The sequence below is a fragment of the Oncorhynchus clarkii genome, chromosome 20 (genome assembly GCF_045791955.1).
Source record: "Oncorhynchus clarkii lewisi isolate Uvic-CL-2024 chromosome 20, UVic_Ocla_1.0, whole genome shotgun sequence".
NCBI lineage: Eukaryota > Metazoa > Chordata > Actinopteri > Salmoniformes > Salmonidae > Oncorhynchus > Oncorhynchus clarkii.
Window position 1 is genome coordinate 57,223,903 of NC_092166.1, and position 11,622 is coordinate 57,235,524.

Sequence of the window (11,622 nt, forward strand, 5' to 3'; positions counted from 1 at the left end):
GGAACATTTCAAGAACTTTGAAAGTTTTTTCGGGTGCAGTCGCCAAAACCATCAAGCGCTATAATGAAACTGGCTCTCATGAGGACCACCACAGGAATGGAAGACCCAGAGTTACCGCTGCTGCAGAAGATAAGTTCATTAGAGTTACCAGCCTCAGAAATTGCAGCCCAAATAAATGCTTCACAGAGTACACGTAACAGACACATTCTCAACATCAACTGTTCCCCAGGCGCCGAAGACGTAGATGTCGATTAAGGCAGTCCCCTGCACCTCTGATTCAGAAGGGTTGGGTTAAATGCGGATGACACATTTCAGTTGAAGGCATTCAGTTGTACAACTGTCTAGGTGTCCCCCCTTTCCCTGTTCAGAGGAGACCATGTGAATCAGGCCTTCATGGTCGAATTGCTGCAAATAAACCACTACTAAAGGACACCAATAAGAAGAAGAGACTTGCTTGGGCCAAGAAACATGAGCAATGGACGTTAGCCTGGTGGAAATTTGTCCTTTGGTCTGGAGTCCAAATTTGAGATTTTTGGTTCCAACCGCCGTGTCTTTGTGAGATGCGGTGTGGGGGAACAGATGATTTCAGCATGTATTTATCCCATCGTAAAGCATGGAGGAGAAGGTGTTAGGGTGTGGGGGTGCTTTGCTGGTGACACTGTCTGTGATTTATTTAGAATTCAAGGCACACTTAACCAGCATGTCTACCACAGCATTTTGCAGCGATATGGGATTGGGAACTCCTTCAAGACTGTTGGAAAGGCATTCCAGGTGAAGCTGGTTGAGAGAACGCCAAGTGTGTGCAAAGCTGTCATCAAGGCGAAAGGTGGCTATTTCCACAATCTTAAATATATATTTTGCTTACTACATGATTCCATGTGTTATTTCAAAGTTTTTATGTCTTCACTATTATTCTACAAAGTAGAAAAAAGTTAAAATAAAGAAAAACCCTTGAATGAGTAGGTTTTTTGACTGGTAGTGTACTTAGAGTACAAACCTACCTCACACAGGAAGCGGCACAGGTCCTAATCCAGGCACTTGTCATCTCCAGTTTGGACTACTGCATCTCGCTGTTGGCTGGGCTCCCTGCTTGTGCCATCAAACTCTTGCAACTTCTCCAGAACGCATCAGCCCGCCTGGTTTTTAACCTTCCCAAGTTCTCTCATGTGACCCTGCTCCTCCGCACACTACACTGGCTTCCAGTTGAAACTCACATCCACTACAAGACCATGGCACTTACCTACAGAACAGCAAGAGAAACTGCCCCTCCCTACCTTTAGGCTATGTTCAAACCCTACACCCCAACCCAAGCACTGCCACCTCAGATCTCATGGCCCTCCCGTAGGCAGGTCCCGCTCAGCCCAGTCCAAGATATTCTATGTCCAGGCACCCCAACGGTGGAACTAGCTTCCTTCTAACGATAGGACAGCAGAGTCCCGCCGATCTTCTGAAAACATCTGAAACCCTACCTCTTCAGTATCTTAAATAATCCACCCCTCAAAAAACACTTAACCAGCACTTTAAATTGCACACTTCTAGCTCTGACTCTACTGATAGGTACGTTGAGTAAAAATTTACTTTCTATGCCTGTGATATGTGGTTGTCCCACTTTGCTATCTTAGGTTGGATGCACTAACTGTAAATCACTCTGGATAAGAGAGTCTGCTATATGACTAAAATAAAAAAAAGAGTAAATGCTAAAATATTAACAAGTTGGCCTTTGGTTGTCACTGGCCTAACAAAGAGAAGGGGCCCTTTGATATCCAGAGTTTTGCTTAGCCTTGTTTTTTTTCAAATACCTAACATTCAACATGTATTCTATAGTAATGGTTTAACATCAATTATAAATCCTGCAGGTTGAAATACACTGTCTTCCCAATTGTTTTACTGGTTCCATTTCTGTATTTTACCACTAGGTGGAGACAGTCCACAGTACCCCTCACCCTGAGGACCAACATGTATAGTCTACCACATACTCTTTCATTAGCACCGCCAGCTGAAGAGTTTTCTCCTCAATTGTCAGTGGTGTAAAGTACTTCAGTAAAAAATACTTTAACATAATCCTTAGTCGTTTTTTGGGGTATCTGTACATTACTATTTATATTTTTGACTACTTTTACTTTACTACTTTCCTAAATAAAATTATGTACTTTATACTCAATACATTTTATCCTGACACCCAAAAGTACTTGTTACATTTGGAATGTTTAGCAGGACAGAAAATAGTCAAATTTGCACACTTGTCAAGCGAACGTCCCTGATCATCCCTACTGCCTCTGATCTGGCAGACTCACTAAACACAAATGCTTTGTTTGTAAATTATGTCTGAGTGCTGGATTGCGACCCTGGCTATCCGTAAATTAAAGAAAACAAGATAATTGTGCCGTCTGGATTCCTTAATATAAAGGATTTTTTTGTTATTTATACTTTCACTTTTGATACTTAAGTATATTTTAGCAACTACATTTACTTTTGATACTTAAAACCTCTTGGAACTACCCATCCCGGATCCGGGAGAATTGTCATCAACTACACTAATTAGCATAGCGCAACGGTCAAAACCAATTTCTAGAAAATATTCATATTCATGAAATCACAAGTGAAATATAGTGAAACACAGCTTAGCCTTTTGTTAATCACCCTGTCATCTCAGATTTTGAAAGTATGCTTTACAGCCAAAGCAAGACAAGCGTTTGTGTAAGTTTATCGATAGCCTAGCATAGCATTATGTCCAGCTAGCAGCAGGAAGCTTGGTCACGAAAATCAGAAAAGCAATCAAATTAATTGTTTACCTTTGATGAGCTTCGGATGTTTTCACTCACGAGACTCCCAGTTAGACAGCAAATGTTCCTTTTGTTCCATAAAGATTATTTCTATACCTATAATACCTCCATTTGTTGGTCACGGTATGTTGAGAAATCCACCAGAAAAAGCGGTCACAACAACACCGAAAAAAAATCAAAATGATATCCATAATATCGACAGAAACATGGCAAACGTTTTTTATAATCAATCCTCAAGGTGTTTTTCAAATATCTATTCAATAATATATCAACCAGGACAATTGGCTTTTCAGTTGGAGCGAGAGGAAAAATGACTACCTCTGTCTTTTACGCAAGAATCACTCTGAGAGCCCTCAGCTGGCCACTTACGCAATGTAGTCGTTTACGCTCATTCTTCAACATAAAGGCGTGAATCTACGTCAAAATGCTGTAGACACCTTAGGGAATACGTAGAAAAAGGAATCTGGTTGATATCCCTTTCAATGGCCAATAGGGGTGCATAGGAACACAACGGTTTCAAAACACGAGTCACTTCCTGATTGGATTTTTCTTAGGCTTTCGCCTGCAATATCAGTTCTGTTATACTAACAGACAATATTTTTACACTTTAGAGTGTTTTCTATCCTAAGCTATCAATTATATGCATATTCTAGCATCTGGTCCTGAGAAATAGGCCGTTTACTTTGGGCACGTTATTTTTCCAAAAATGAAAATAGTGCCCCCTAGCTTCATTTAAAAGCTAATACTTTTAGATTTTTACTCAAGTAGTATTTTACTGGGTGTCTTTCACTTTTACTTGAGTCATTTTCTATTAAGGTATATTTACTTTTACTCAAGTATGAGAATTTAGTACTTTTTCCACCACTGTGTATAATGTTGTTCATTCCTTTTGTGTGATTATTCGGATGAAAACCATTGAAGGCCGAAACTTTTATTTTTGAACCTTGCTTAATAAAACAAATATTTTGTTATGGTGTGCAAGTGTTGCGCCTTTTCCTTTTCAATAAATACATTGGCTAAAATATATATTTTTCAGCTATTGTAAAAACACATAATTCTCCGCTCAGGGAGAATTTAAACTATGTCTAATAAAGTTGATGCATGCACCCTTGCAGGGATTTATTACTAGATCACTTTGTAAATGACTGTTTTACCCTGGTATGTTATTACTGCAGTGAGAGACTGAGTTCACGGTGCACAGAGAGGTATTTGTCATTCTCTGGCCTGCTGTTTCTCCCCCTGTTATTTTATACACAACCCCCAGGATACCACAGGCCTTTTCATCTGTGGCGTCTTTGGAGAAAGGATTCTCTGCGATCATCATCCGTTTCTGGATACATCTCTTCTCTTCAGCAGTGTCCTTCTGCAGCTCCAAAAATCTTTGTCGTGCTTGATGGCCAGAGGTTCACATTTGTTGTGATACTGGTGGAACTGGCCGGTGTGCAGGTTGACCACTTGCAGAATGGCAGTCATGTCTAAGACTTTCTTGAACAGTTCCTCTGCATTGGCGGTGTCATTATCCTCGCCGTAGTGCAGTGCCAGTTTAGCCGTGGCATAGGTGAAGGAGGACATCAGTAAAGTAGACATCTTCAGATGATAAATGCACTTACGGAGTAGCTGCTGGATCTCCCTTTTCATGGAAGCTTCCTAGCATAGAACGATATTTTTCCTCTTGTAGCAGAAAGCCAATCAATGATATATTGTGGCAGACTGGCTTGTACGCTTTAGTGCTCCATTCAACAGATCAATGGACTTGCAAATGTGCTCCTGTTGGTCGGAGAAACTTCCCCACATATCGTGTCACATGCATGCAGTCTTGGGACATCTCCAGAGCTTTCTCCACTAGCTCCTCTGTCTCCCCAAATATTTTATAGACAGACCGTTTCAGGCCCAGTAGGACCATCAGGACTGCGTCTTGTGGGTTGATATTTAGGGCACGTCTCAGCTGTTTGATAGCTGGCGAGTCAAAATTAAGAGCGCTCTTGTTCTGCATAGCCTGCATTTCACTCACTCTCCTCAGGCTCCAGTTCCAGAGCTTTCTTGAAGCACGCTACAGCTTTGTCATAGTTGTTATAGGAGAACTTGAGGTAGGTCCAGCCTTTCTCCCCAATAGACCTCAGGGTACAAGACAGATGTGGAACCAGAAACTTCTCCTTGATCTTCAGTTCTCTAAGTAGCTCTGGCACTTGATGTGATCACCCACACATAACCAGGTGAGGTCTCCATAGGTGACACAGATGTTTCTCACAGTTCTCCCCATAGTGCTCCCTTCTGAGCTCCTCAGCCTTTAGCCAAATTAGCCACGGCCTCCTCTGGGTAACCCTTCAGGTACTTGATGTTGGCAAGAAAGCTGAATGACCCTGCAACCCCTCCTTAGAGTAAAAAAAAAGGAACCTCTGACTCCTCTGAGTTGCTCGCTATGCAGTCTATGCTTCAAAATGTAAATTCTTAAACCCTTTACCTTGTACCTATGTTTATCCTCTGTTGTTGCATGCCTTTATTTGCTGAAATCTATACCTTTCAATAAAATGTTCATCCAAATAAATCTACAACCACTGACTGTTTCCATGTTGAGATTCAATTGGCACATGCAGCAATGAGGAAAGTCGGTGGTTGTTTTTGATTAACGTTTTAAACAAAGGCACCCTAGAGGTACATGGTTTAAGAATGTACTTTTTTGTTGTTGTTGAATTTTAGTAGTTACTATCTTGTCTCATCGCTACAACTCCCGTACGGGCTCGGCAGAGACAAAGGTCGAAAGCCATGCGTCCCCCGAAACACAACACAACCAAGCCGCACTGCTTCTTAACACAGCTCGCATCCAACCCGGAAGCCAGCCGCACCAGGAAACACCGTACTTTTTAGCGCCCACCAACACACACAACCGACCAGTCTCTACCTGTGTATGTAACCACACGGACTTGGATGAAATACCTCTTCCAAGTTGGTGTGGTTTCTCCTGAAAATACCCAATTTGTGGCACAACCTCTTACAGGTCCTTAGACTTATAATAATATGGCTAGTATGTGCTACAAGAGCAAGGATTTCGTTATTTCTAAAGCAAATCCTAAAGTATAGTTCCACCAGTCATCTAACTCAGGCATTTTAACCGTGGCGCGCCAAGCAACTATGAGCCAGGGATGCATTAATCATTAATAACCAAATCTCCTACTTTAATCTTGAAACTGCGACTTTATTCTCAAAATGTCGACTTCATTCTCGAAATATACCCACTTTATTCTCGTAATATTGCTACTTTATTCACGGCATTTAAATGTGACTTTATAAAATGAAAATTCTACTTTATTCTCGAAATCTTGACTTTATTGTAAAAGTATTTTACATTTTTAAAGTACTATCTGCGCAAAAAAAATTATCAGAGTTCTTCCATCCATCAGCATGTTTTAATTTGTTTTTTTCACTTGGCAGTAATACTCTTCCGTAGGCTACTACTCTATGCTTTAATTTTTTCGGAACATTTTATTTTCATATGATTATTTTTGTTATATTTAGTCCCACCCTTCAGCTCCGCTCAACCCCTCCCATCTATCTCTGAACACCATCCAGTTTTGATTTCTATTAGTCATATATTTTTCAACTGTGCTGTGATGTTTCCCAAAAGACCTGTACCTTTATATTCTTATAGTTTCTACAGATTGTGAATTAAAGATCAAATGTTTTGCTAAGAGTATTATTATATTATTGATTGATTGACTATGACTTTTCAAATCACCCAGCAGTGCTATTTGCAGAGTTAGATCCTGGTAAATGTTGTAATGTTGACCAAAAACAAGCTACATATGGGCAGTACCAAAACAAGTAATCTAATGATTCTCTCTTCGTGGCAAATTCTGCAGAGCTGGGATGGTTGTATCCCCCATATATATACAATTATATTGGTAGCAAGAATTGTATATAAAAAGTGTTTATTTATTTTTTACCCCCTCTTTCAATCGTGTCTCATCACTGCAACAGACTCAGGAGAGGCAAAGGTCGAGCCATGCGTCCTCCGAAACGTTACCCACCAAACCATGCTTCTTGACACCCACCCGCTTAACCCAGAAGCCAGCTGTGCCAAAGGAAACACTGTTCAACTGAAGTCAGCCTGCAGGCACCTAGCCCGCCACAAGAGCACAATGAGCCAAGTAAAGCACCCCTGGCTAAACCCTCCTGTAACCTGGACAACGCTGTGCCAATTGTGCACCACCCTATGGAACTCCTGGTCGCGGCTGGTTGTGACACAGCCTGGGATCAAACCCGGGTCTGTAGGAAACACGCCTTAAGCACTGCAATGTAGAGCCTTAGACCGCTGCGCCACTCGGGAGGCCATACAAATCTAAATTGAATCCGGTGTTGTTTTGTGTATGTTCATAAACCATGGAATCGGTACATTGAAAATCTCTTCCTAACTACTGTGCAACCTGGATGGCAGCACAACAGTTTGCAATGTTACTGTCACCAGAGCCATAGCCTAACCCCTTAAATGAAGCCTACTCACTTACAATCGTTAAATGCCCAGTGCAGTAGAAACATGATTTTCCTGTGATTTATATATATTTCCAAACTATGAGGTTGGAATAGTAATGTGAAATTGTGAAAATTAGTGTAAGAGCTGTTTGGAAAGACTGCCTGAAATTATTTGATATTGAGAAGAAAAAAACCCCAGCTGCATTGGACCTTAAATATCTGAAATAAAATGACTTTTAATTTTGTTATGGAATTTATTTCTTATTGTTCCCTGTAATGTAAGTGGTAGGTAGACTCACTGTCTGTCAAACTTCGAGTGAGTCCCTCCAAACTTCAATCAAAGTGCAAGCATGGAGATTCTTAGAGGGAACAACAGGAAACGTGTATATCTGACGTGGTTCCCCTTTATTAAGCAATGTTGGCTTTAGGAACTAAGTAGAAAAAAACATAGCAATTTAACAAGAACAAAAGATAATCAAGACTTTGGTACTGTGTTTTATTACCTCTTCAGAATGTTACTGTCAGTTTAAGCAACAGTTTAACAGTCAATGAAGATATCTAATCATCTACGCTATAGGGGACACATCCAAAGACATTAAAAAAAAAATCTTACAAAAGTAAATAGAATCTTACTCAAATTTTCTTTGCAATTTTTTTACACAAAATCAAACTTAAGAAGCATACATGCAACTTGAAGTAAATATTACTCCCTGATTAAAACCATTAAAATGCACGTAGCAGTATTCTTATGTAAGCCATGCGTTGTGTTACAATCAAATATATCATTTGAGTTTCATTCCTTTGCCTAGGGCATCTGTAAGGTCATCTGTGTCTGGAGAGTCCACATTGACTCCCCTTGGCTCTTCAGCCTTTCTCTCCTCTTTGTCTACAGTGGCGAGGAACGCCAAAATCTCAGAGGCCTCGCCAACTCTCCTCTTGTTAGTCTGGCACCTCTCTGCTATCTGCTTAAGCTTCTTCCCAGCCTCCTTCCTGTCCCAACTCTCAATCTGAATCTGGTAGGCCTTTTTGAATTGTGTCGCAGCCCTGCCCTCATCTTTCTTCTTGTGGAACAGAAACAGGCCAAAGCTGGTGTGGCAGTGCTGCTTGTCAGAGTCATTGAGGGATTCATCTTTCACCAGGTTGATGAAGATCTTCAACGCCTCTTCCAGCTGGTAGTTGTTCCCGTAGGCCTCAGCCAGGTTCACCCTGGCGTGAATGTTGGAGGGCTTCAGCTCCACGGCTCTGGAGAAGTGACGGATGCAGTCCTCCACCTTTGCTTTTATCTGGCCCCCATTGACTCGTCCCCCTTTCCTCTTCTGCTCGAACAGCTGACTGAGCTGTTGTTTGTGACACAGGCCAATTTGGTGATGGAGGAAGTGGGAGTTTGGAGACAGCTCCAGAGCTTTCCCCAAAATGTTTAGGGACTCATTGACGGAGCCCTCGTATCTGAAAAACTTTGCCACGTAACGCATGACGTGAGGCACATCAGGAGACAGTCTGAGGGCTTCTGTGATGAGTTTCATGGACTCTTGTTTATTTTTGTTCTGAAGCTTCAGGGCTAGGAGGACCATGACCTCCGAGTTATCAGGCTCCAATGACAAGGCTTTCCTTAGCTGAGTGGTAGCTTCACTTTCCTCTGACCTCACTTTGTTATCCCTAACCATGCCCTCCAACCTGTACAGGACCATGGCATAGCCCACATTGAAAGAAGCATTGTTTGGCTCCCCCTGTAGAGCTTTCTGAAAGCTCTCTTTTACCCTTTTATAAAAGAATGCCCCAAGCCTGATAAGGCTCCAACCTTTCTCACCATGTACTGAAGGTAAGCTGCCTTGAATCTTTGAGGCCCTTGGAATACCCTTATTGATGTTTTCCAGCTTCTCAAGGTAGGCATCCACATCATCCATGTTCCCTGAGTGATAGTGAACCCATGCATAGTTAGCATAGGTCACCAGTAACTCTGTATCATCCTGTCTGTCCTTCAATGCACTCTCAGCCTTGTGGAGATACTCAAGAGCACTAGCATAATTTTCCTTCAGGTGGCTCAGGAACGCTAGTAAGTTGAAATACGTGACATGGTATTTTGAAGGGCAGAACTTCATGATGCGATCCAGGAGTTTTTCAGGGATGCTGTCCAGTTCCTTAATGTCAGCCTTCCTTATGCCCCATGTGAAGTGACACTCAAGTGCTTTCAGCTTGACTTCCATATCTGCTTTGACCGAGGCACTGTGAGAAAAAGGCAAAAATACCATAATTAACACACAGCATTTTAACGGTTGTGGTCACTTCTGCCTCCCAAGGTGTCGGACCATAAAGCTGAGGTTCACATAATCACAATTGTACCCAAGGTCGTCAGGTTGATCGACACCCTCTCCCCTGAGACCTGACCTACACTATCTGCCTATTCTATCCTTTCACACACTTACACGAATGCCTAGCTCCCTTTACTGCTCAAACATTAATATTGCACTAGCACTATCGAAGTTGCTTTGTGTGAGTATACAGTATGACCTATTTTCTTCTTAATTTTTTTTTTCCTATATGTTGTGGTAATTATATGAATCATTTTTCATGCATAGTCCACCTGTCAACTGTCACCTTTCATTTCCAGAAATAATTGTCCCTCTGGATAAATAAAATGCGAATTGAACTGAAGCAGCATACAGCACACCACACGGATTATTACTGTGTTATGTCAAGTCGATGATACAAATCATAGTTATTATTAACAATACGAAATGACACTAATGGTAGTATACGCTAAATAAACCATGATTTCAAAGACAAATATCACAGGTGATGCCAAAGTGTGCCTTCAACTCATTGATGAAATACAATAAAAATGTTACATATTGTAACGAGCCTGGGTTTATAAGCGCGGAAATTGCCCCTGCTGCTTGAGCATGCTTTTGCGGTACAGTCGATAGCGCGCTGGACTTCGGGCTAGAAGGTCGAGGGTTCGAGACCTACTCTCTGAAGTTTCATTACAATATATTTATATCACAACATGAGATCCTGTCTAATTTTCGCAGTAAAATTCGTACCTCATCTTGTTGAATACAGCGAGTTCTTTTTTGCATTGCACAAGTACGCGGACGTAGCCTACACAGCCGAAACGTACTCACTCCCTGGCAATATATAGGCCTTCTGCAACTTGCAAAGGACAGGAAAACGAAACTGATGAGTAGCTGTATTGCCAGTCTCCATTCCGGCAATACGCCATTTATGAACCTTTAGCACTGTAGCATACAACATATTGTGGTAATTTAGCTTACTGACCCTGGATCATCATGTTACAAAAGTTTCTCAACCGTGAATAGAAAATAGGTGCTATCGACAATTTATTCAGTAAGAATGCCTCCACGAAGAGAATTCCTGTGCTGCAATGATTGACCATGTACTGGCGCTGTGTACTATATAAAGGGGGAAAGGAGAAGGTCATAGAAGGGGTAGAGAGGAGATGCTTGTAGAAATGTAATTTTCCAGCGAGTAAATATTAAAATTGTTTTTTCAACGCTAATGACTCTACAATCACTCGTTGTGTTTGAACAATGCGTATTTTCATGGTGAATAACCAACAGAAATTGGAGTAACACTGCCTCCTCTCTATCCTTTCACACACCTACACGAATGTCCTATTTTCTTATTGTTTTTTTCCTATATGTTGTAATTATATTAATCATTTTTCATGCGTAGTCCACCTGTCAACTGTCACCTTTAATTTCCAGAAATAATTGTCCCTCTGGATAAATAAAATGTGAATTGAACTGAATAAGCATACAGCACACCACACGGATTATTACTGTGTTATGTCAAGTCGATGATACAAATTATAGGTGTTATTAGCAATACGAAATTGCACAAATGGTAGTATACGCTAAATAAATCATGATTTCAAAGATAAATATCAAAGTATGCCTTTAAGTCATTGATGAAATACAATAAAAATGTCATATTTATTTATATCGCACCAATAGATCCTGTCTAATATTCGGAGTAAAATTCTTACCTCATCTTGTTGAACACAGCGAGTTGTTTTTTGTAATGACCAAGTACGCGGAATAGGCTACACAGGCGAAACAACTCACTCCCTGCAATATATAGTCCTTCTGCAATTCGCAAAAGTCAGGAAACCGAAACTGATGCTTAGCTGTATTGCCAAAGTTTCCATTCTGACAAGTGACAACAGGTAATTTATTAACATTTTGCACTGTAGCCTAACAAAGACGGTGGTATATAGTCTACTGACCTGCGATCATCACGTGACAAACGTTTTCAAACCGTGAATAGAAAAGCAGTGCCATCAACAATTTACTCAAACCTGCATGAAGAGAATTCCTGTGCTGCAATGATTGACCATGGCGCTGTGTACTAT

At 41.0% G+C, this 11,622-nt stretch overlaps 1 protein-coding gene and 1 pseudogene across 2 annotated transcripts; both read right to left on the minus strand.

The window, feature by feature from the left end:
• Window positions 1–3,933: 3,933 nt before the first annotated feature.
• Window positions 3,934–5,276, minus strand: LOC139377122 (interferon-induced protein with tetratricopeptide repeats 1-like; annotated as a pseudogene).
• Window positions 5,277–7,638: 2,362 nt separating this feature from the next.
• LOC139376569 (interferon-induced protein with tetratricopeptide repeats 5-like) lies at window positions 7,639–11,620 on the minus strand. Of its 2 annotated transcripts, none has more exons than XM_071119309.1 (2): window positions 11,257–11,620; window positions 7,639–9,473 (listed from the first exon to the last, which is right to left on the minus strand). In XM_071119309.1, exons 1-2 carry the CDS (start codon window positions 11,259–11,261, stop codon window positions 8,033–8,035), a joined length of 1,446 nt encoding a protein of 481 aa, XP_070975410.1. In that variant the 5' UTR covers window positions 11,262–11,620; the 3' UTR covers window positions 7,639–8,032. The 2 variants fall into 2 exon arrangements, with proteins under 2 accessions (XP_070975410.1, XP_070975411.1); XM_071119310.1 differs by lacking the exon at window positions 11,257–11,620 and adding an exon at window positions 10,292–10,398 and having other exon boundaries at window positions 7,734–9,473.
• Between the last annotated feature and the right edge of the window lie 2 nt (window positions 11,621–11,622).